The sequence below is a fragment of the Balaenoptera acutorostrata genome, chromosome 8 (genome assembly GCF_949987535.1).
Source record: "Balaenoptera acutorostrata chromosome 8, mBalAcu1.1, whole genome shotgun sequence".
Classification (NCBI taxonomy): Eukaryota; Metazoa; Chordata; class Mammalia; order Artiodactyla; family Balaenopteridae; genus Balaenoptera; species Balaenoptera acutorostrata.
The window spans coordinates 86,100,548-86,125,378 of NC_080071.1; the positions used below are offsets into that span (position 1 = coordinate 86,100,548).

At 39.2% G+C, this 24,831-nt stretch overlaps 1 protein-coding gene across 4 annotated transcripts in view; it reads left to right on the forward strand.

Annotated features, from left to right (window-relative positions):
• Positions 1-24,831, forward strand: part of CAB39 (calcium binding protein 39) — an 88,329-nt gene that overhangs the window by 43,350 nt on the left and 20,148 nt on the right. For all 4 annotated transcript variants that reach the window (XM_057551201.1, XM_057551200.1, XM_007184700.3 and 1 more), the window contains 2 exons: positions 19,992-20,156; positions 22,499-22,617. In XM_057551201.1, coding sequence (XP_057407184.1) covers positions 19,992-20,156; positions 22,499-22,617 — 284 coding nt within the window. The remainder of the gene's footprint in view (positions 1-19,991; positions 20,157-22,498; positions 22,618-24,831) is intronic.

Consider the following 24,831-nt stretch of genomic DNA (forward strand, 5'->3'; position numbering starts at 1 on the left):
CATATCAGAGCTAGTGAGATGTTGCTAAAGCATTACTCAGAAATTTTATAGCACTAAATGCATATGATGGAAAAGAAGAAAGGTCTCAGCTTCTACCTTAAGAAAGTAGAGAAAGAAGAGCAAATTACAAAGTAAGGAGAAAGGACATAAATAAAGATCAAAGCAGAAATTAGTTAAATAAAAGCCAGAGAAAACAATAAAACCAAAACTGGTTCTATCAGAAGTTGAATAAAATTGATAAAATCTAGCTAAGACTCATCAGGAGAAAAATATCTGGAATATCTAGAATAAGAGAATAAGAGAGTGGAATAAGAGAGCTGACCAATATCTGGAATAAGAGAGCTGACATCACTACAGATTCTACAGGTATTAAAAGGGTAATAAGGAAATATTATGAACAACTATTTGCCAACAAATTTGACAACTTAGATGAAATAGGCAAATTCCTTGAAAGACACAAATGGCTCAAGCTCAACTCAAGAAAAAAATAGATAACCTTAATAGCCCTGTATCTATTAAAGTAATTCAAAATTTAGTTAATAATCTTCCCACAAAGGAAAATCTAGGCACAGATGCCTTCACTAGAGATTTCTACCAAACATTTAAGGGGAAATATAACACAATTTCTACACAAACTTTTCCAGAAAATTTAAAAGGAAGGAATAGTTCTTAACTCATTCTATGAGTCCACGATTATCCTGATACCCAAATCAAAGGCATTACAAGAAAACAATAGACTAATATCCCTCATGAACATAGATGCAAAAATTCTAAACCAAATTTTAGCATTCCTGATAAAAACTCTGCAAACTAAGATAGAAGAGAACTTCCTTGACCTAGTAAAGGGCATCTATAAAAACCCTATGGGTAGAGAATGGACTTGAGGACAGGGGGAGTGGGAAGGGTAAGCTGGGACGAAGTGAGAGAGTGGCATGGACATACATACACTACCAAATGTAAAATAGCTAGTGGGAAGTAGGTGCATAGCACAGGGAGTTCAGCTCTGGGCTTTGTGACCACCTAGAGGGATGGGATAGGGAGGGTGGGAGGGAGGGAGATGCAAGATGGAGGTGATATGGGGATATATGTATATGTATAGCTGATTCACTTGTTATAAAGCAGAAACTAACACACCATTGTAAAGCAATTATACTCCAATAAAGATGTTTTAAAAAAACCCTACGGGTAGCATTATATGTAATGGTGAAAGGCTCGTTTCATTTATCTCTAAGATCATGAATAAGACAGGGATGTCCACTTTCACCTCTTCTATTCAACTTTGTACTTGGAGATTGCAGACTATGCAGTCAGGCAAGAAAAAGAAATAAAAGGCATGGAAAGAAAGAAGTAAAAACTGTATTGATGACATGATGTCACCTACTCAAATGCTGAAGGAATCTACAAAAAAGGTAGTTGAGCTACTGTATGAGTTTAGCAAGGTTACAGGTTATAATACTGATATACAAAGAGCCATTGTATTTCTCTATAGTAGCAATGACAAAACCAAAGTTGAAATTTAAGAGTATCATTTGGAATAGCATCAAAAAATATGAAACACTTAGAGATACTCTGACGAAAGAAATGAAAGACCTGCACACTAAAAACTACAAAATATTGCTAAGAGATGAAAGACCTAAGTAAGCGAGAGATACACCTTATTCATGGGTTGGAAGACTCAATATGATTTATAATTTCATTGTAATCCCAGCGGACTTTTTAATAGAAATTGACAAGTTGGTTCTAAAATTTATATGGAAATGCAAAAGACCTAGAATAAAATAACTTGGAACAAAAAGTTGGAGGGTTCGCACCATCTGATTTCAAGAATTATAAAGCTGGAGTAATCAAAGCAGTGTGATATCAACATAAAGACATATTAGATAGACAAATAGATCAGTAGAACAGAATAGAGAATCCAGAAGGAAACCTACACATGTATGGAAAATTTTTGACAAAGGTGAGAACGCAATTCAGTGGAGAAAGGACAGTAGTTTCAACAATTGGTGCTGAAACAATTTGATAGCCACATGTGCAAAAAATATGTTGGACCCATGCCTCATACCATATACAAAAATTGATTCAAAATGGATCACACAACTAAATGTAAAACCTAAAATTATAAAGCTTCTAGAGAACAGGAGAAAAATCTTCATGACCTTGGGATAGGCAAAGAATTCTTAGATATGACACCAAAAGCATACTCAATAAAAGAAAAAAATAATAAAATGGAATTCACCAACACTAAAACCTTCAACTCTTCAGAAGACACTGTTGAAAGCATGAAAAGACAAGCCACAGACTGAGGAAAATTTTTACAAAGCATATATTTGATAAAAGATTACATCAAGAATATGTGAAGAACTCTCAAAAAGAAAACAAACAATCCAGTAAAAAAAAAAAAATGGATTAAATATACAGTTCACCAAAGCTGATACACAGATTTCAGATAAGCACTTGAAAAGATATTAATCTTAGGAAATTGCAAAGTAAAGCTATGATGAGATACCACTTCACACCTATCAGAATGGCTAAAATTGAGAATACTGGCTATATCAAATGCTGGTGGTTATGCAGAGCAAATGGAACTGCTGGTAGGAATGTAAGATAATACAACCACTTTGGAACAAAGTTTGGCCGTTTCTTGAAAAGCTAAACTTACATCTAGCCATTTTACTCCTTAGGTATTAACCCAAGAGAACAAGAAATATATGTCCATACAAAGACTTCTACATAAATGTTCATAGCAACTTTATTTGAAATATCCAAAACAGGAAATTGCCCAGGTGTGTGAATAAACCAGTTGTGTCACATCCATAGAATAGAATACTACTCAGCAATAAAAAGGAATGAACTATTGCTGTACACAACAACATGAATGAATCTCAAAATAATTGTGTTGAGTGAAAGAAGCCAGACTATAAAGAGTACATAATGTATGATTCTGTTTATATAAAACTCTATGAATAGCCATAATGACAGAAAACAGATCAGTGATTGCTTAGGGGTTGGCAGGGATGTATGTGGAGGGTTAGAGTGGGGTTGGTGGTATGAGAGGATTACAGTGGAATCATGGTGGTGATGGGCATGTTCACTGTCTCGAGGGCTTCAGAGGTGTGTACATAAGACCAAAGTTATCAAATTGTACTCTTTAAATATGTGTGCTTTGTTGTATGTTAATTATAACTCAATGAAGAGAGAAAAAGACTCTCCGTGTACCAACTGAGATATAGGTGGCTTAGAAACCACAGATGTTTGCCCTAAGAATAAATAGATCATGTAATAAAGCACCTAAAAAAGACTATTGAAAACCTAGGTTGCAATTATAGAAAAACACTAAATTCAAAGTGATCATCTTCTGCTCTGTGTAGATAAGTCCGTATTTGAGGATGTAGAGAAACCAGAGTGTATGGAGAGGGGAGTGACCAGGTTAGTACAGAAATTCAGAGTTCTGCCATAAGAAGCAGTTGAATGAACTGGAGATGTGATGTAGAGAAAGAATAAAATTTGAGCCCTAGAGCTCTTAGTAAAATGTTTTTAGGGGATCATCTAATATTAGATAAGGGAAGCTTCCAGACAGTGACAGGAGATAGAATTAAGGCCCCGTGAGTGGAGGAAAAACAGGGAGTCCAATTTCATCCTGATATTAGGGAAAATAATAAGTGGAAGTTGGCTTCCATGGGAGATCGCAAGGTTCCTGTCTCTGGATGTGTATTGGTGTGGGCTAGGTGGTCACTCAGGTCTTTTAGAAGGAATTCAAGCTTTGTACGATTGACACATTGTTACATCCAATGCCATATTTTGCAAGGTGCCTTTGTAGAGAATAGGCCTCCGTCTTATTTTGAGGTAGAATTATTTGTTGTTATTATTCTCATGATCCACATGAAGAAAGCTCTTGTTTCCTAGGACACCTGTTATATTAGAATCAGAGGTGGTATTCACTCCTAGCTCTGCCAAACCCATGGTAAAATTTTGTCTGTTTCTGCTTTATTCATTATATCCATGGGCATTTTCTCATTCATTTCTTGTGATCTTGTAGACAAAATGATAGATATAACGTTTGAGTGTTTCTTTCTTTCTTTGTAGTGTGTTGATGTTTTTACATGTCCTGTATGGTACACAGTTGCCATATTAAGACTTGTCTATAATACAAATAGATTACTCCCTTAGGGACTGTGCCGTACCTTTTAAAGAATTTGAAAACTACTTTCCTTATACTTTTAGAAAACACGGTTTATCTTACCATCCCCATTTTTAGGTAATTGGGGCATGGGAGTGGGTTGGAGTGGAATTTGTTCTTTCATTGCTGACAGCCCCATAGATCTGCATACATAATGACTGGTTACACACTCTGCCCACTGCATGCTATGTAAAGAAGGTATAGCTGCCTTGCTCAGCTTATCCTTGGTTCCCTTCATCACTGTGAATGCATGTGTTCACAGTGTTGAATAGCTATATTCACTCATTTCATGAGAGGAGTAAGTTTGCTGGCATATTTAAGAGGGGGGAAGGGAATAGCCTTTTCATAGCATAGCCATTTAACAGTGACTCATGGTTACTAAACTTGTTTAGAGTAATCTTTGACACCAGAAGGTTATTAATAGGTTTTTTTTTAGTCCATGATCTTTCAGCTTAGTATACTCAGACATTTTCTTTAGTAGAGAGGCACATATGTGTGTAGGATTCTTTTTTAATTTAGAAATTAATATGATAATAGAATTGGTCTCATTATTAAGTATTTGGCACCAGCAATATTTCTCAGTTTACTTTTGGATTCCATCTCACATCCTTTATCTTAATTTACTTTAAGAACTTCCTTTTTTTAAATGAGATCATCTAATCCCTTTTTGAGAATGAATTAATATTTAAGGCAGTAAAATAGATTGGTATATATTTAGAGGACTGTTTAAAATGATTCTTTTGCTACAGAGTGGGTATAAAGAAACTCAAAAAAAGAGAAGAATATAAGACAAAATAATAAATGATTTAAGCCCCCTCCTCCTCAAAAAAATCTGGGTTCTTTGAGGCATTTCTCAATAATAATAACTAGTTACATGTAAATTATAATAAACTTGATTGTGTAAACTAATAGGGAACAGAAGCAAGGAAAATTCTGCTTAATTTCAAAATTGTTTCTTAAAAAGATGACTGTGAAGAATGATTCGCATTTGAATTATGATTCCTTATGCTGAGTTCCATCCTTACGGTAGTTAGCAGGACAGTTTTTTTGCAAAAGATACAATAGGAGTAATTACTGTCATCACTTCCACTGTCATCTTTTGCAAAAGATTCCCAACTTGATTGAATCCATAGACATTTTAGTGCCCTTATATATATATATTGGCAGATAGATGGACACATGGATCAAGTTTTGTCCCTGTTCTTAAGGAGTTTATAATCTAGTAGAGGAAATAGGTATGTAAAATAATATCATATAGCGTAGAGATACTTGGTGGAGGTATGAGTGAAATTCTGTGGGAACCAAGAGGATAAAGCAGTTACTACCTCTGTCAGAGACGGGTACATTAGATAGCATTAGGTGACATTTGAAGTGGTTTAAAGGTGTTTGGCAGGCAGAGAGTGAGAGGGAACAGAATGTGAAACAGACTAAAGTATGGCATATCCAGAAAACAGTGACAAGTTTAGGGTGACTCATAGGAGTTACTAGAGGAGAATGATAGGAAGTGAAACTAGAGATGTAGATTGTGGTAGGTTGAAAAGCGCCTTATATACAACTGAAAGATAGACTGAGGGAACTGAAGAAATCAGTGGTTGTTGCTGTCCTGCTTTGTTTTAAATCTTTATTTTTAGATAATTTTTAATTCACAGGAAGGTGCAAAAAAGTATACAGGGAGATCCCATGTACCTTACACCCAGTTTCCCGCAATGGTAACATCTTACATAACTATGTACAGTATCAAGACCAGGAAGTTGACATTGGTATAGTCCACAAGCCTTATTCACATTTCACCAGCTTTACAGTTTTGTGAGTGTATGTATGTAGCTCTGTGCAGTTTTATCACATGTGTAACCACTACCACAATCAAGATGCAGAGCTCTTCCATAACCACAAGGCCCCCTCTTGCTATCCCTTTATAGCCACACCCATCTCCTATCCCCCATTTCTAACCCTTGCCGGCAACCACTAATCTGTTCTCCCAACCTATAATTTTGTTATTTCAAGAATGCTTTGTAAATAGAATCCTATAGTATGTAACATTTTGAGATTGGCTTTTTTGCCCATTCAGCTTAATTCCCCATAGATCTGTACAAGTAGTTGTGAATATCAATAATTACTTTTGATTGCTGAGTAGTATTCCATTCCATGAATGTACCATAGTGTGTACATAGGGTAAATGTTTAACCATTCTCCCTTTGAAGGACATCTAGACTGTTTCCAGTTTGGGCTATTACAAATAAAGCTACTATGAACATTTTCATACAGGTTTTGTGTGAACATAAGTTTTCCTTCCTGTAGGATAAATGCCCAAGAGTACAATTCTTGGGTAAGATCATGTTTAGTTTTATTAGAAAACCACCAACCTCTTTGCCATTACATTCCCACTAGTAATGTTTCAAAGTCAGAGATGGGGTGAGATTGGAAGTGTTGTAAAGATGGACATAATGGCAGAAGATTAACTTGATAAGAGGACTGATGACAAGGAAAGCTTAAGGGTAAAGAGGAGAAGCAAGATGTGAGACTAGATTTCTGAGGGAGGATTGAAAGGATTTGATGGGTGTCCACATTTAACTTCAGGTTCACATATCCTTTGGCCTTTCCTTCTACCCACCAGATATTTTTCAGAGCATGAGTGAATAAACTGTGGCCCAGGTCAGCCCATTACTTGATTTTGTAAATAAAGTTTTATTGGAACACAACCATACCCATTCATTGACACATGGTCTGTGGCTGTTTTCCTGCTGCAGTGGCGGAGTTGAGTAGTTGTGACAAAGACCATATGACCCACAAAAAGAGAGCTACCTACATATCTAAAGAAACTTGATAAGATACTTTTTTTTTTAATTAATTAATTTATTTATTTATGACTGCATTGGGTCTTGGTTGCAGCGTGCGGGCTTCTCATTGCAGTGGCTTCTCGTTGGGGAGCACGGGCTCTAGGCTTGCGGGCTTCAGTAGTTGTGGCGTGCGGGCTCTAGAGCGCAGGCTCAGTAGTTGTGACGCACAGGCTTAGTTGCTCTGCAGCATGTGGGATCTTCCCAGACCAGGGCTCGAACCCGTATCCCCTGCACTGGCAAGTGGATTCTTAACCACTGCGCCACCAGGGAAGTCCTGATAAGATACTTCTGATGAGACAGATTATAGCAGGATTCTTATTTTGTTAGAAATCGGGGTGTGGTGTGCAAGGAAAGTGTTGTTTTGTGTTTGTTTCGCCTTGTTTTTTAAGGTTTTTTTTTTTAACCATTTTTAAAAATTGGAGTATAGTTAATTTACAATGTTGTGTTAGTTTCAGGTGTACAGCAAAGTGATTCAGATATATATATGTGCGTGTATATTCTTTTTCAGATTCTTTTCCATTATAGGTTATTACAGATATTGAATATAGTTCCCTGTAGTGTACAGTAGGTCCTTGTTGTTTATCCGTTTTATATATAGTAGTGTATATGTGTTAATCCCAAACTCCTAATTTATCGCTCTGCCCTTCCCCGCACTGTCCCCTTTGATAACCATAAGTTTGTTTTCTATGTCTGTGAGTCTGTTTCTGTTTTGTAAATAAGTTCATTTATATCATTTTTTTAGATTCCACATAGAAGTGACATCATATTTGTCTTTCTCTGTCTTAACTTCACTTAGTATGATAATCTCTAGGTCCATCCATGTTGCTGCAAATGGCATTATTTCATTCTTTTTTATGGCTGAGTAATATTCTTGTTTTGCTTTTAAACTTAATGTTCCACAAACGTGCAAAGGGTGCTCTGGAGAAGCAGGCAGGCCATGGTTTCAGGTGTTCTTTCTCCCTTCATCCACTTTTTCAGTTTTACCTTATCCTTATTTGTATATTAGGGTTCTACACAAGATCTTTACTTTGAAAAATGATGGCAGCAGGATTAGGAAGTGTGATTATCAGTGGCCTCAAAAGCACTTAAAAACCACTGATTTCGATGACCTCTGACATCTCTTCAACACTTAAGATATTGTGATTCCATGCTGAAGCATCCCTTCAGACTTAACATATTCAACTCAGAATTCATTTTCTCTGCCCCAGAATTGGTCTCTCTCTTCCTGACTGACTGGTTTAAGAAATATTGCCTTTCTGGCTCAAAACCTTAGAGTCATCAGATTCTTCCTCTTTACTTCAGTATCTTTTTGACGAAGTCCTGTTCGTTTGAAACCATTACGTGAGGGGAGAGGAGGCCGAAATTTGCAGCTTCTCCCTCTTTCCCTTTTTGTAAGCACTCTGTAGGTAATGTGGGAGCGTGGGTGTGTGGGTACATATGTGTGTGCAAGAGATCTTCATTAAGCCTGATAGTTTTAATTGATTTCTATATTTCTATCTATATGAAGTATTATGTTTTAGTAATATGTTCATTCCAAAAATTCAGAAAATTCAACAGAGTATAAAAGGAAAAATAAAGCTCATCCTAATTCCACTCCCACATGAAATGACTACCGTTAAGATAGTGGGATATCCTCACAGATTCTCATGCATATTCTAGCTCTCTCCCTCTCTTTCTGGGGCTGGTAAGTTACTAAACACGAGGTCATGCTATTCTAGGTCCTGGTTTGTTTTTTAATTTTTAAAAAATTTTTATTTATTTTTGGGCTGCGTTGTGTCTTCGTTGCTGCGCGAGGCTTTCTCTAGTTGCGGTGAGCGGGGGCTACTCTTCGTTGCAGTGCGCAGGCTTCTCTTGTTGCAGAGCACGGGCTCTAGGCGCGCGGGCTTCAGTAGTTGTGGCGCACAGGCTTAGTTGCTCTGCAGCATGTGGGATCTTCCTGGACCAGGGATCGCACCCGTGTCCCCTATATTGGCAGGCGGATTCTTAACCACTGCGCCACCAGAGAAGTCCCTGTTTTTTAATTTTAATGTTAACATCTTTGCGTGTCAGTATAGATCTACTTAATTGTTTTTAAAGCTTGCCATAATCTTCCATTTTATGGGTACACCATGATTTAACCAGTTCAGTGGGGTAACTTTTAGTTCTGATCATTTTCTATTGTAAATGGCACTGCTTGTACTTAACATCTTTGTGTAATTATCTCTTTCCCCAGGGTAAATTCCCTAGAAGTATAATGGGTGATTCAGAGGGATTGCACCTTTTAAGGCTTTTTGATACATTTTGCTAAATTGCCCTCCAATAAAGTTGTACCAATTTCTTTTTCCACTACCAGTGTATCTTCTAGAAGTCGTTGCCTCTGATAGGAGGGGAAAAATGTTTCATCATTTTAAGTTAATATTATGATAAAGTAGAATATTTTCTTTTAAGGTTATTAGCCTTTTAATTTCTGAATTAGCCATATCTATACTTTAAACGTTTTACTCTTGCTGTGTTTAAGTGTGCTTTATATATTGGTAAGTTAGGCTTAATAAGTAACTTTATCTATTGAAAATTGGAAGCCAAGGAGAGGGCAGACCCAGTGTTGTATTCCAGCAGATAAACCCTGTACCTCCATCAGTGATTAGACACCTCCCACCATAAGGCCGGTTTGGGATCTACTGAGTAGTTGGGCCTTGTTGGGTCCAGAAGAGGAGTGGGTGATAAGGGCTGTGAGCACGTCAGGGATGTGGTCTGGAAGCATTAGTGGGTGAGTGAGTAGCTCCTCTGGTCTTCTAAAAATGTGTTTTTGTATCACTACTTGGTATCTGAGTGGTTGCCACTGATGACGGTAAAATGGTACAAGGATGGGTACTGTGGAAACATTGGGTTTAAGGCAAGAGATTTAGTATGAAATCTGAGTTTTTGGAAGTCTTGAAATAGGCCACTTGTACAAATGTTTGGCTTGCTAGTTGCTTTTTTTTCCACCTCGTATTTTTTTAAAGAGAAAGCAGGCAGTGGGAAGTCTCACAGCCTTAGTTCTAATTGGGGAAGTCATTATGGGCACGACGCTTAAAATTTTGAAGTAGTTACTTGTCTCCTCACCCTGGGAGGGGAAGAAGTATAGTTCTGATATTGCTACTAGTGAGGTGAGAGTAGTAGGTGTGAACTTTGGAATATTGGTTCCTGCTTAAGTAGATCCTGTACCTTAAATTGTTTAATTTTTAAGTATTTTTTAAAGATACTAATTAGAAATAAAGTCATTACCAACTGGCTGTTTGTGGAAGTCAGTGAGGCTTCATGGCACAGGATTAATATGCCTGCCCCGCACCCTACCCCGGCCTTGACTCTGAGAAGCTCTGCCAAGCCTCAGACTCTTTCCTCTGTGACTCTGCTCAACTGGGTGTCCCCAGACGCCCACTATATATATGGCTGCTTAGTAGAATCATACAGGGTAAACCACTTCTCGAAAGCCGCAAGAAGACAATCAGGAACTTAAAATTCTGTGTGTCTCACCTAGACGAGTCAGCGGTGTGTGAGTTAGTGAGGCACAGTCCGCATCATTTTCCAGTCAAGTGAGCGGGCTTATCACGAGGGGGCGCTTCTCTCACATGTTTCTCTTCATCACCATGTATTTATAAAAACAGTTGACTACTGTTAGTAGACTGTACCCATGAAACATAATATGAGGCTCACTGGCCACATAAGTGTAGCATCTGTGTCTCAGAACACCATGTTCTACTGACGAAATGTCCTAGACAATTCAGTCATTTAACAAAATCATGAAGTCAGACCGTGTGTAAATCACTGTCTCAGTCACACTGGAGGGAGGAGGGTATAAAGAAGTGTAAGCAAGCCCTTTCTAAAGCCCTTGAATGTATGTTAGGGAAATGAGAGGTGCAGATGAGAAGATAGAGCATTGCAAGGCCAGGGGCTGAGACAAGGTAGCAACTGCTGTGGCATCAGGAGGAGAATGGCAGGAGGGGGGGAATGGGCTCTGAGAGGGGAAGGGAGTAGTGCGAGCATTTGGGGTCACTTGAGCAGAGACAAAGCCTCCAGGGCGAGAGAGTGAGAGTAGATGACGGGGCAGAAGAGAATTGGGAGAACCTTTATTTGGAATTTGAGATCTTAAAAAATGGAATAGATCCCACCAGGCGTCGGGCCCAGCAACCTTGCATGAGGCCACACAACTGGCAAAATTGCAAGGGGGGGACTTGAGGCAAGGCCAGCCTCCTTTTCATGTAGGGGCCCTTTCCCCAGCACACATACATAAAGCCATCAGCCTGGGGATTACGGAGGGCTGCCTCTTACCTGTGAAGTAAAAGCAAAATAAGAGGATTGATTAGCTTTTAAGACTGATAAGATGATTGCAAAAGAGTACCCTTCACCCTGCTTCCCCAGATGTTAACATTTTATGTAGTCACCGTGCAATGATCAAATCAGGAAGTTAACATTGATACCATACTGTTGACTAATCCACAGACTTTTTTCAAATTTCCACAGTGTCTGCTAATGTCCTTTTTCTGGACCAAGATCCAATTCAGAATCACACGTTGCTTTTAGCTGTAACATCTACTTAGTCTCCTTTAATCAGGAACAGTTTCTCTGTCTGTCTTTGACATTCATGACCTTGACACTTTTGAAAAATACTGGCCACTTATTTTGTAGAATGTTCCTTAATTTGGGTTTGGCTGATGTTTCCTCATGATTCAATGCAGGTGATGCCTTTTTGGCAAGAAAGACCACAGAAGTGATGCCGCGCCCTTTGCAGCGGGTCCTTTCAGGAGGCACACGAGGCCAGTAGTCTCAGTACCGTTCTTGATGATCACATGGTTAAGGGGCGTCTCCATGTAAAAGTACTATTTTTCTTTTGTCATTTAGTAAGTCTCTTAGGGGAGCGAGCATCTTTGTTTAAAATTCCCCAGGTGATTCTGGTGTATCTCCAGGGTCGAGACAGAGGATGGCAGAAATACATCAAGGTGGATCAAGGAAGTCGAAGATGTTTTCATTAGAAAGTCTTATTTCAGTATGAGGGAGGTGAAGCTGATGTTCGGATATGGAGCAGAGAAAGAGAACTAAATTCTGTTGTGGAAAGTGAAGCAGTTTTGAAGTATTTGCTGCTGGGAGTAACTGGTTGAAAAATCAATCCAGTTTGAAGGAATGTTTCTGGCTGGAGTGAAAGCAGTTGAGCAGCATGAATTTTAGTGAACCAGCTGTGCACAGGTTCCGTCACTTTCTCTACCCTGGGGGCTGAAGTAGAGAAAGTCTTCAGCAAAGGACATCCCACATTGTTTAGGGGAGCAAGAGACGTGGAGCTGTGAGCACCGGCAGCCCTGAAACTTTCAGTCTTAACAGGACAGGTAACACGGTCATTAAGGAGCCCAGTGGATTAGGTGTCATGATGATCTCAGCAGCTTGATCGTGGTACAGTGTGTGAGGAGCTGTAAGTGAATAGCTTACTTAGTAGGTGTGAGGGGACAAGCAGGGAGGTGGCAGATAAGGAGGATGTGGTCAGAGAGGCAGAGAACATACTGACATAATGCAGGCTGGCCAGAGAGGGGGAAATGGGCAGGCTCACTAATGTGCATGCTGATGAAGGGAACCAAGGGAAATCTGAACAAGAACAGCCAAGTTTATTTATTCTGCATGTGGTGTCTTCATTCAGTAAATTCTTGCTGCATCACCTTTTCTGGTGAATCACTTAATTTCATAAGCTTTTCTGATCATCTTTTAGTAATATTTGGTCATGTTTATTTCTTTTTCAAGCTTTTTTGAAATCAACTTGTAATTGTGTTCAACTTGTAATGGGGAACAGAACTCGCACAAATGGTTGAAATATACATGAAATTAGAAGTCCTCAGTTGAAATATGAACTTGATTGCTCTCATGTATCAGGACTGTTAATAAACAATAAAGTTGATGAATTTTAGTTTTTCTTTTATATCATGCTGCTGATTATCCTGTGTCAATGGTAACTAACCATGGAAATACCCAGGTTTGGAAGTCACTTGTCCCCAGTGCCATTCTCTACTTCTCAGTAGTTTGAGTAGCCTTTTATCTGTTAAGCCCAATTCTAGTCTTTAGCTTTCTATCTGGCAGTGTTTGTGGCACTGGTTTTCAAGGTGTGGTTGGTAGACCTATTTACATGTGTAGACCTATACACAATACTTAGTTATGTGTTAGAAATCTTAAAAATTTAGGGGGGATGTGTGGGGAGGAGTGAAAGGAGGGAAACAGAAGCAGAAATTAGATAAGCCAATTGTTACCAACTTAGTAAACACTTTGATCTCTTTCTCTCATTCCCTTTGTCATTTTGCTCTTAAAAAATTAAAATATGAACTGTAAAACATTCAAACAAATCTGAAATACAGAAAGTGCAAAGTGAAAGTATTCTTCTTGCCCCTCCCCATAGGCATATTGTACTCAGTTTGGTGTGTATCCTTCCAGACTGTTTTCTCTGAGGAAACAGGGAGTTAGGTTCCTTGCTCACCACTGTAATTCTGTCAGGTAGATTCCCTTAACTTTTCTTGGTGAGGTGTTGCAGAGTGTCCTTCCTTCAGGTCCCTGTATCTGCACTACTTTTTTAGAGGAATTCCTTGACTTTATGGTGTGAGAACATCACATTTCCCTACATCCAGTGTTCATCTGGATTTTACATCCCAGTGATCACGTATACTCACGTTCAGCCACTCATCAAGCATGTGTGGAGTACCTGCAAGTACTGGGCTACTGATGGAGCAGAAGGAAACAGACATTAATCAGAAATACAAGGAAAAGCAGAGTTATATACAGATGTGAAAAACACTGTGAAGAAGTACCAGGTAGTAGTAGAATGTATCATAGAATTGACTTAGAAAGACTTCTCTGAGGAGGTGATCATTGAGCTGAGCAGTGAAGGAAGAGTGGGAGTTGGCCAGGAGGGGGTGCAGAATGTGAGCACAAAGAGCGCTGTGGGCATATGGGCAACCACGTGTGCAGGGGCCCGAAAGGAGCCCAGTGTGGCCAGAGCGTTGGTGTATGGATGGTGGGGGAGGAATTGCAGTGCAGGGTAAGGTCAGAGAGGTAGGGTCAGACCATGCAGGGTTTTATGGGCCATGTTAAAAGGGAATTTTCTCCATCCTAAGAGCAATAGGTAATTGAAGCATTTTAAGACAAGGGATTTAAGCACAAATCTTAATCATATTTGTGTTATGAAAAGATCGTTCTAATTGTGATGTGGACAACGGACTGTTGGGGATTCAAGGAAACCAGTCAGTAGGCTCCTTAGTACTCCAGAGAAGAGTTATGGGGACTTGGGTGGTGATGGTGGAGTATATAAATGGATGGATTTTGGAGACCTGGTGATGAATTAGATATCGGGGCAGGGTGAGGAAGAGGGAAGAGTCGAGGATGAATCCTAAGTTTCTGACATAAGAGCATCAATAGTGGCATCTCATTCCCAGAAACAGGGAACAAGGGAAGAACATAGGCTTTGGGGCGAGAGCATGAGTTCTGTTCTAGATGCATTAGGTTTGAGGTACCTTGAGACATCCAAGTAGAGACACTTCTAGCAGGCTGCTTAATATACTAGTCAGAGAACTGGATCAGAGATAGGAATCTGTGAGGCATCTGCATTTAGGTGTTAATTAAAGTTGTGGGTGTGGATGAGGTCACCTAGGGAGAGATGATAGAATGAGAAGAAGAGGGCCCTGTACTCTGCCTGGAGGAATTCCCAATATTTAAATGGCCCACTCAAGGAGGATGGGCCAAAAAGGAGACAGAAGGAGCAACCAGGGAGACAGGAAGAAAAAAAATAGGGTGTTGGTAAGTCACAGAGGACAGGGAGGAGAGGTTTTAAAAGCAGAGTGTAATCAACTTCAAATGCTGCCAAGAGCGCACGTGTGATGAAAACTAGAAATTGTCTTTAACGGCAGGCAGGTCATTGGTGACTGTCTAAAAGCTATAAAGTGCTAGCTGTAGAAGCCTCACGGGATTGGGCTGAAGAGTGAATTGGACAGAGATGTGGACTGTAGCAGACACAGGGAGGTGTTGTGAGAGGTTTAACTCGGGCGGGCAGTAGCTGGGAGGGGGTTATGGAGTAAGAGGAGAGCTTGTTTAGTTTTGTTAGTGGGAATCTAATAGATCATATTTAAAACTGAGTTTGGGGGAATCAAGTAAGAGGGGAGTCGGCTATATGAGGGGATAAGATAACAGACAGGATGAGATCCTGAGAAGGCAGGAGATGAGTGGAATCCAGAAGCAAGGAGGGTTAATATAGGTAGGGTGAGTATAATGGTTAGCAGAGGAGAGAATTCGATGGTGTTTTCCTCCCCACTTATCATGTAGGTGACAGTGTCATCTGCTGAAAGGGAAGAAGAGGGCTTTATGTGCGAATCCAGGGTGCCTTTCATCTTAGAAGCACCATAAGTAGCTTTCTATTTCCTTGCTTCTCTCCTCCATTTTTAAAAAACAGCTTTTCTGAGCTACAGCTTGCATATCATATAGTTCACCCATCTAAAATGTACAGTTCAGTAGTTCGTAGTTTATTCACCAATAATGTGCAACTATAAACAACCACAGTCAATTTTTAAAATTCCATCTCCTCAAAAAGAAACCCCATACTTTAGCTATCACTCCCCTTCCCCCCAACATAGTGAACATTTTTTTTTTCCATAGTGAACATTTTGATCTTCATCTTTAGTTCATAGTGAGCACTTCTTCTTCATCCTTTGCTATCAGAAAGCATAGAGTATGGTCTGATCTCAGATTTAAAATCATATCACAGGGGCTTCCCTGGTGGCACAGTGGTTGAGAATCTGCCTGCTAATGCAGGGGACACGGGTTCGAGCCCTGGTCTGGGAAGATCCCACATGCCGCGGAGCAACTAGGCCCGTGAGCCACAATTACTGAGCCTGCGCGTCTGGAGCCTGTGCTCCGCAACAAGAGAGGAGAGGCCCACGCACCGCGATGAAGAGTGGCCCCCACTTGCCACAACTAGAGAAAGCCCTCGCACAGAAGCGAAGACCCAACACAGCTATAAATAAATAAATAAATAAAAATAAACCCAAAAGTTAAAAAAAAAAAATCATATCACGATTTCAAAGCAGAGTATAAACTGAGACACATGAAGGGTTATTAAGAGCCTCAAAACTTTGATCTAGTCAGGGAAGCAGAGGGGGTTAAGGTCTATGACATAGGGTCACTGAATAAATTCAGCAGAGATAATATACTCAGAAAACCTACTAAATGTCAGATTCTTCCTGGTCAAAGAGAATCATCTTAAGAATAGAGATTAATAAAATGAAATTGAAAAGGCAACACGTGTAATTAGAATATAAGAGAACATTTACTGTTGATAAATGATTTTTATCTCCTGGCCCAGAAAAAGTACATTCTGGGGTACTCAGAATTTATATATGGGATGACAACAAACTGCTGTGAGAAATCTAAGACATTAACAGAATAGGGTAGTAACAGCAGACACAAAGAGGTCAAGATTCTGCTTACATTGATACTGAATAAGGTTTCATAATGGGATTATTAGGAAGATACTTTGTAAGCATTTAGAAAAGAAAGCAGTAGTCAGTAGAAATCAGCATAGACTTAAGTAAAACAGTCGTACCAAATTAACTTTATTTCATTTCCTTATATTCAGGAAATGTGGAGGAAATAGTATATTCTTATTTTATCAAAGTATTTAACAGAAAGCCTTTTGAATATCATTTGGAAATAAGTGTATATGTAAGTGGCTGAGCAGCCATGCCCAAAGATTATTTATACATTGTTACTGAGAAGAGCATGATGATTCAAAGGCATAATGTTAGGCTCCATTCAGTTACTTCCTTTTCGGCATTTTGGTTAATGACTGAGGCCATGGGAGGCATACCTACCTATCAGATTTCAAATGATACAAATATGGGTGCAATAGCTGGCATTTTGGATGTCCTTCAGAATTCAGAAATACCTCCACAGTGTTGAATGATGGGCTGTTAATGAGATTAAATTAAATAGTGAGAAGAGGTAAAGCCGTCATTGCAGTGTTTATTCCGAAGATCTGGCTTTGAATGAATTATATGATATAATTGCAAAAATTCTTAAAGGTAGCCCTGAGCTACATTAAATTTGCAACATTTGCAGGGAAATGGTGGTCCGGTGTCTTGTGCATCATTCCATCTGGATAGAGTTGAAACATTAATCCTGTCTTTCTCAGGAGGATAGTTAAAGTAGCTGAGAGGAGGTTTTTCTGGAGAAGACTATTTAGGGAAGACAGGCAAGCTGTTTTCAATGAGGAGCCTTTATGTGGAAGAGAAGTTAAGATACTGCCTTATCTGCAGTGCAGACCCAGGACAGCAGACACTATAGTGAGGCAATGTTTGTTTCACTATGAAATTTTCTAACAGCTGTCTGATTCTAAAGTCTGCTAATCCTGCATTACTGGACACTGGAAATATTTAAGGTGAAGCAATGTGATCATTTGGTAAGAAGATTTAGAAGGTGGTTGTAGAAGGGAATACCGTGGACCTAGATGATTCTTTAGGTACCATTAAAGGCTGATGTCCTCTGAATCTGTGCTAAGTAATCTCCCTGAAGTAATTTCTGGTCATAAATATTTCAGTTTATTTAGCTTTTTATAGCCTTTATGTTTTTCACATATCTTTAGTATTCTACTTTGTTGGCTTATTAGCTGTAACTGTTTTAGTTTTTTTAGTGGTTCTTTTAGGACTTACAGTGCATGTCTTTTAACTTGTGGTTTGTCTTCAAGATATATTATACTGCTTCATGTATAAAAACCTTAACACTGCCCCCCTTGGAGCTGTTGTTGCCACATATTCTTGTTCTACATACGGCACAACCCCAAAATACCGTTACTTACGCTTTAAACAGCCAGTTGTCTTTTAGAGACTTTTTTTTAATAATGGAAAAATCTTTTCAATTTATCCACATTTCTGTCTCCAGTGCTCTTCATTCTTTTCTGTATACACAGATTTTCATCTTGAATCTCCTTCTACCTGTAGGACTTCCTTAAACATTTCCTATAGTGCAGGTCTGCTGGTGACAAAATCTTCCAGCTTTTCTGTGTCTTAAAAATTCTTATTTCACCTTCAGTTTTGTATAATATTTTTACTAGGTATAGAATTCTACAGTGACAGTTTAGTTTTGTCTTTTCCCCAGAATTTTAATGATGTTCCTCCACTATCTTTTGACTTGCATCATTTCTGTCAAGAAGTCTGTTATTTTTTGATTCTTTGTCTGTAATGTTTTTCCCCCCTCTGGTTGCTTTTTAGGATTTTCTCTTCACTGAATTTAAGCAATTTGATTATTCTATGCCTTGGCGTAGTTTTCTTCCTGTTTCTTGTGCTTAGGATTTTTTTGAACTTCTTGGCTCCATAGGATTATAGTTTTCATCAAATTTGGAAATTTTTTAGCCATTATGTCGTCACATATTTTGTCTGTCCTTCCGCCTCCTCTGGGGACTGCAGTTACACATGTATTAGACTGCTTACAGCCATCCTGTAGCTCACTGCTGTGCTTTTTTCTCCCTCTGTGTTTCATTTTGAATAGCTTTTATTGCTCTGTCTTCATAGTTACTAACCATTTCTTCTGCATTGTCTGCTCTGCTATTAATCCCATCCAGTGTAATTTTTATTTCAGAAATTTTAGTTTTTATTTTTAAGTGTTTGATTTTGGTGGGGTTTTTTTATGTCTTCCATACCTTTACTTAACATGCTCGTTTTTTCCCTGAACGTACTGACTATAGTTATAGTAACTTTTAATGTCCTTGTTTGATTTCTACCATCTGTGTCACTTTGCAGGGCTGTTACTGTTGACTGTTTTACCTCCTCATTCTTGGTTGTGTTTTCCAGTTTTGATTCTTTCCAGGCTTGCTTGTAAGCTTTTTGGAGAGCAGAGTTTAGTCCAGGGCTAATTTTTTATAACAGCAGAGACAAAACCCTGTGAGAGCTCTGCTTTATGCCTGTGAATATGAGGTTTTCCATCAGGTCGATGGGAGCCTTGCGTGAGCTCCGTGGCTCTGCTCCCTGGCCTGGGGTACTTTCCTCACACGCGCGTGCTTACCAGCACTCAGATAGAATAGCACGCGAGTCTTGGCAGGTCTCTAACACTCTCTTCAGTGTAGCTGTCTCCTCCCTGGTACTTTGCCCTGCAAAAGTACCAAGTCTCCTTGGCCTCCATAGATTCCCAGCTCTGTCTCCTCACGTGGAGATTGCCTGTTCTGCCTGGCTTCCCTCTCCCTGTGACATGGCCTGGAAATTTTCTCCGGGCAGGCAGTAAGCTAGGGCAATTGTGAGGTGCGCTTCATCTGTTTCCCTTCTCTCAGGAATCACTCTCCTGTGCTGCCTGAAGTTCAGTGTTTAAAATTCATTGTTTCAAATATTTTCCTCCAATTTTTGGTCTTTTTCATGGGGGAAGGTAAATCTGACCCCTGTTTTTCATCTTGCCAGAAGTGGAAGCTTTTTAGTGACCTGTTATTTATTGCTAATATTTTAGCTTTGCATTCAAAGCCTCTTTCAGCTTCATTTCTTCTGTCACTCCCTTATTCCCTCCACACCTTTTCTCTGACAGGCCCTGTGCTGCTTCCTCTCCCTCATCCCCGGTTCATGCCATTCGTTCCCCTCAGTCTCCTTCTCCCCAGCCAGTTCTTGCTTGTCAGTGTCTCTCCGTTCTCATGGTCAGCTCAGGTGCCTCCTCCATGTTGTTTCCCTCCCATGTGAGCAGAACTGAACTTTTTCTCCCTGTTCTGTTTCTACTACAACAACGTTGTTTTCAGCGTTCAAGTATACAGGTTGTGAATCTGCTGGCCTTCCCTGTCGAGCACATATGTCAGTCCCCACATGTGCGCACACATGCAGTTTTTGACTCCTGAGGGCCAGGATGGGGCTTGCCCACCTTTGTGTCTTGTACAGGGGCCTGGGGGTATGTAATATATAGAGAAGGTATTTAGCAAGTGTAGGTATGTTATATATATTTGTGAAAATGAATTTTCTCCTCTCCCCCAAAATCAGGCTACAGAAGAAGTTTCCAAAAATCTGGTTGCCATGAAAGAAATTCTGTACGGCACAAATGAGAAAGAGCCACAGACAGAAGCGGTGGCACAGCTCGCTCAAGAACTGTATAATAGTGGGCTCCTCAGCACCCTGGTAGCTGATTTACAGCTCATTGACTTTGAGGTAAGAAATCAGTTTTTTATTTTTCAAAAACACTGTTCGTAGTCCTTTTCCGCATGTTCTCTCCTCTGAAACATTTTAAGATTCCTGTTGGGCTCTTGGCTCAGGGGTACTGACCTGTAAGTACACCCGGGCTGCCTGCCTAATGAGCGGGGCCAACGCAGGAACTCAAGGGTATCTCGGACTTAGGCCAGGTTTTTTCCCCCTCTTTCACTACATCGTATATGAAGTTTTTTAGGTATTTGTTTTGCCCTTTCATTTAGGCTGTATTTAATAAACAGCTGCTGGTTTACATAATTCACTGGTTCTTGACTCTCAAGGAATAAACAATCTAAAGAAGGCCATAGAGTGTTAGAATTTTTGAGGTAGATGAGATCGTAGAGAACATCTAGGTTTTTTTGTTTGTTTGTTTGGTTTTAGCCTGCTGAGAACTCATTACAGCAGAGATTATATGTGTTTTGTTTGCTTGGCACTGCTTTTAAATATTTAAATGAGGATAACATTAAAACAGCAGGAGATTTTATACACAATTTTGAATTTCTGGCTTCCCTTGAAAAATCTGGCAACATTGGGCCTTGTAGCCTTGTGTGGCCCCTCAGCCCGTGACGTTGGCATCCACACTTGGGTGAGCCACAGACAGCACAGCTTGTTTTTTCTCCCTCGGCCTGCTGCGCTCATTTGCATTTCCTGCTCGTCCCTGGTAGGCGTTTGAGATTGGTGCCCAGGCTTATACAGCCAGATCATCCCATGTTGGATATTTAGTGCATTTATTAGTGAGAAAAATGGTCCTTGATACCAGTCGGAATAAACTAGTTTGAGAAGTGTGTAATGAGGGGCTCTGGCGTGGTCATGAGCAGCCTCCTCGTTGACTCTTTGTGGCTGTGCTTTGTTTAAGCCCCAGTGTTTATCATCCTGAGGGATTGTGTGTCTATTCAGGTACTTGGAAAACCAGGGGAGAAAATGACAGACACCTGTAGCCAGATTCAGTTTTAGAGAAGGGTGGGGAAGATGTGGTTCATAGGTTACTTGAATGTATTATCAATAGATAATAAAAGAGAATAAAAATTTATGTCTATCTTTTAGAACAGACAGAACTATGATATTTCCATTTATATAGCTGGTTTCATGTATCTTTAATAGAGTGTCAAATTCCAACAACAACGATTTTTATGTCCACTGCAAAGGTGGGAGTGCACTGGACCATCCAGCTCCTTCTCCTTCGTCTACCCACCCCACTCCCCAACCTGGACCCTGAATTTAATGTTCATTTGGGACTTTAGAGACATAAATTTAATTTAAAAGAAATGTGTGCCCTTGAGACTGGTTCTTCGAGATTGCCATTACTACTCCTGACCTAGCACAGGCCCCAGGGTGATCTCTAGTGCTGGAAAGCTAGCGTTTCACTCACTCTCCTGCAGACTTGTCAGCCTTATAAAGTGGCAGTTCTGAAACATCTCTTGGGGTCTACTTCTCCATTTGTTACTTTCTTGTGCAGCTTTCTGATTATAAGTTTCACTGTATTGTGTTAACATCTACCTATTTTGTTTAGTGAAGTACAGTGGTGTAACTCTGATCTCTGAACTATTGCATCATGTGATACTTAGTACCTTAATTAACTATATATAAAGTTTTTCCCAAGTACACCTTTAATAGGAGGATATGTCTACTTGCCATTAAAGCTCAACTTCTTACAGAATTCTTTCATTTTTATTACACTAACAGTACAGTTTATCCTTCCATCACTATAAAACAAAGCTATATGTATTGTTTACAATACAAGCATCCTATTTGAAGCTGCTTGGATGGGAATCAGATCCCTGAACAATGTAAGCATATAGCAAGGTTTTGTTTTTCATATCTGAGTCAGCGTGATTCTGAGAGTTAGAAATCATTGAAATTATATATAGTAAGATTTCACTTTGTCAACACATCATTCATGTCAAAAATACTTTACTATTAAAACTTAGGGACTTCCCTGGTGGTCCAGTGGTTATGACTTCACCTTCTAGTGCAGAGGGTGCGGGTTCAATCCCTGGTCGGGGAGCTAAGATCCCACATGCCTCGAGGCCAAAGAAACAAAACATAAAACAGAAGCAATATTGTAACAAATTCAATAAAGACTTTAAAAAAATGGTCCACATCAAAAAAAATCTTAAAAAAAAATTCACTATTATTAGAATTTGAGATTACGAAGGAAGAAATAAAATAAGAAAATTTAATGTCTGTGAACATTTTTAAGTCAGATATTCAGTCCTAATTATAAATATACAGTACCTAGATTTGAGTTTATTTAGGGCATTTTGGCATTTAGTCAGGCATTTTGATGTTTTTGTCTTCCTTAATAGGGCAAGAAAGACGTGGCTCAGATTTTCAACAATATTCTCAGAAGACAAATTGGTACAAGAACTCCTACTGTTGAATACATCTGCACCCAACAGAATATTTTGTTCATGTTATTGAAAGGGTATGTATAAAGTATAATAATGTAATAAGATTTATATTTTTGACTTGAAAAATAAGAAAGAAAGATGGTCTTGGGCAAAAACAGGATGGTGAATGTCAGAAAGCATTTCCTCTGTAGTTTCATCAGCTCATTTTCCCGTAGTTCTGGAACACATTTCCCTCCTTAAAATTTAACCTGTGAGCTAAACTGAATTTGAAAATGCCCATGGGATTTTAAAGTTAGGTGAATTGTGAGCCTTTAAATTCTCAAACCATACATGACTGAAGAAAAAAAATAAGTCCTCTGTGTTGTTGTTTCTGTTCTCTAAGATGTAAAAACCTTAATTGTTGAAATATCAGCTAAATCATGTATTTAAAGACATCTTCTTTGGACGTACATGCACACTGTACTGCAGTAAAGGCTTCCCAGTAAGTGGAGCTTGGATGCTATATAGCTTAACCTTGTTCAGTCAACAGTCAACAAAGTACATGTTTATGACGTACTTCCCTTTGCTTTTCACCTGTGTGTGTCTACTCACTAACCCACTTAATTTGGTAATTCACAGTGCATCTTCCTGGAATTACTGTTGGACTAAGCAGGCATTTATCTTTGGGTAGCCTGTCAGTTTCAAAAAAAAAAAAAAAAATCAAACAAAAACCAAAAAAGCCTTAAAACTAAAAGTTTAAAAAAAAAAAAATCCTCTTCTCCCTCATCACTGATTGGCAAGGTAACCTCCTGTTGTTTCACACCAGAGTTGTTTGCCAGCTCTGGGTACGTGTGCACTGGTGGTGTTCTGTTAAATTGGCGGGCAACTGTTTTATTGGCATGACTGGTATTGTGAATCAGCTTGCTCTCCTACCCCAGCTTTATAGCTTGCCTCACTCTGATTCATATCTCTGTGGTTTAACACTTGCCCCAAGTTCAAACTCGTTTAGACAAAGCATGAGTCAGTGCATGTGTTGGATGCCAGCATTCTATTTCCTTCTTTCTAGTTCTAACTATCTATGTTGCTTCTTCAGATGTTGCCATACGGAATTTTTGGCATCTGATTTTTTGTTGTATCAATCCAGAGCTGCGTGTATGAACATGTAGTGAGTAGTCTGAAATTTTAGTGTTCTTAGAGCAGCTGCCAGATGCCTTTGTGTATTTTTAAAGCCAATCTTCCTTTTTCCATAGAAAGCAGCGGTTATTAAAATCTATGAATTAGTTAACTCTGCCTGTGTTTTCACTTTAGAATGGCCAGGGGTATGATATGAACATTGTTTAATGTCATGTAAAGTAAGACTTTTGAGGTAATATTTAAAGAAAGGTTTCAAGCTCTCAACTGAGCTGGCCAGAGCAGAAACCTCAGCTTAGGGAGGCGAGGAGAAGCCACTGGTGTTGGGATCCCACAGAAGCCCTCCCCCCACCCCTTACAACCCCTTTCCTACCTGTCACCAGGCTTCAACAATTACTAACATTTATTAACATTCTTGTTTCATCTATTCCTTGCCTCCTGTTTTTCCTCCTCAAACATAACATCACTTCAGTATGCATCCCTAGTACATAATAAAGATTTCTTTAACATAACCATAATATCATTTAAAAACCTAATATTATCTAATGCCCATTCAGTGTTCAGATTTCCTTGATTTTCACCAAAAATGTCATTTTTCATTTTGTTTAAATCAGTTTTCAAGCAAGGTCCGCAAATTGAATTTGGTTGATATGACTCTTAACTCTCTGTTAATCTATAATAGTTCCTGCCCCCTTCTTTTAACACCATTTATTTGTTGAAGCAACTGGGTCATTTGTTTTGCAGGAAAACCACATATTTGGGATTTGCATCCTGTGGTTTCACCTGTAACCATGTTCCTCTATCCTCTATTCTCTCAAGTTAGTTTGATTAGATTCAGCTTCAGTTTTTGGGGAGGCAGGAATTCTTCATGAATGGGATTGTGATGGGATTGCTTCCTATTGGGCAACGCAGGTTGTCCTACTTCTAGTGACATTTAGATTGATCAGTGGATGTAGGTGTTGTCGGTCTGTCCATCATAAAGTTCTCCATCACCCTTCACCTAATGGTTTTAGTATCCATTGAGGATCATTGTCTAGGTTCAAAATGGTGATTTCCTAATTCTGTTATTCCTTCTTTGTATATTAAATGTGTTTCGTTTGTCAGCAGTGACTTCTATAGGAAAGACAGAATAGATGCTTGATTTTTTCCACCGTATCATTTTTTAGTATAATCGATTG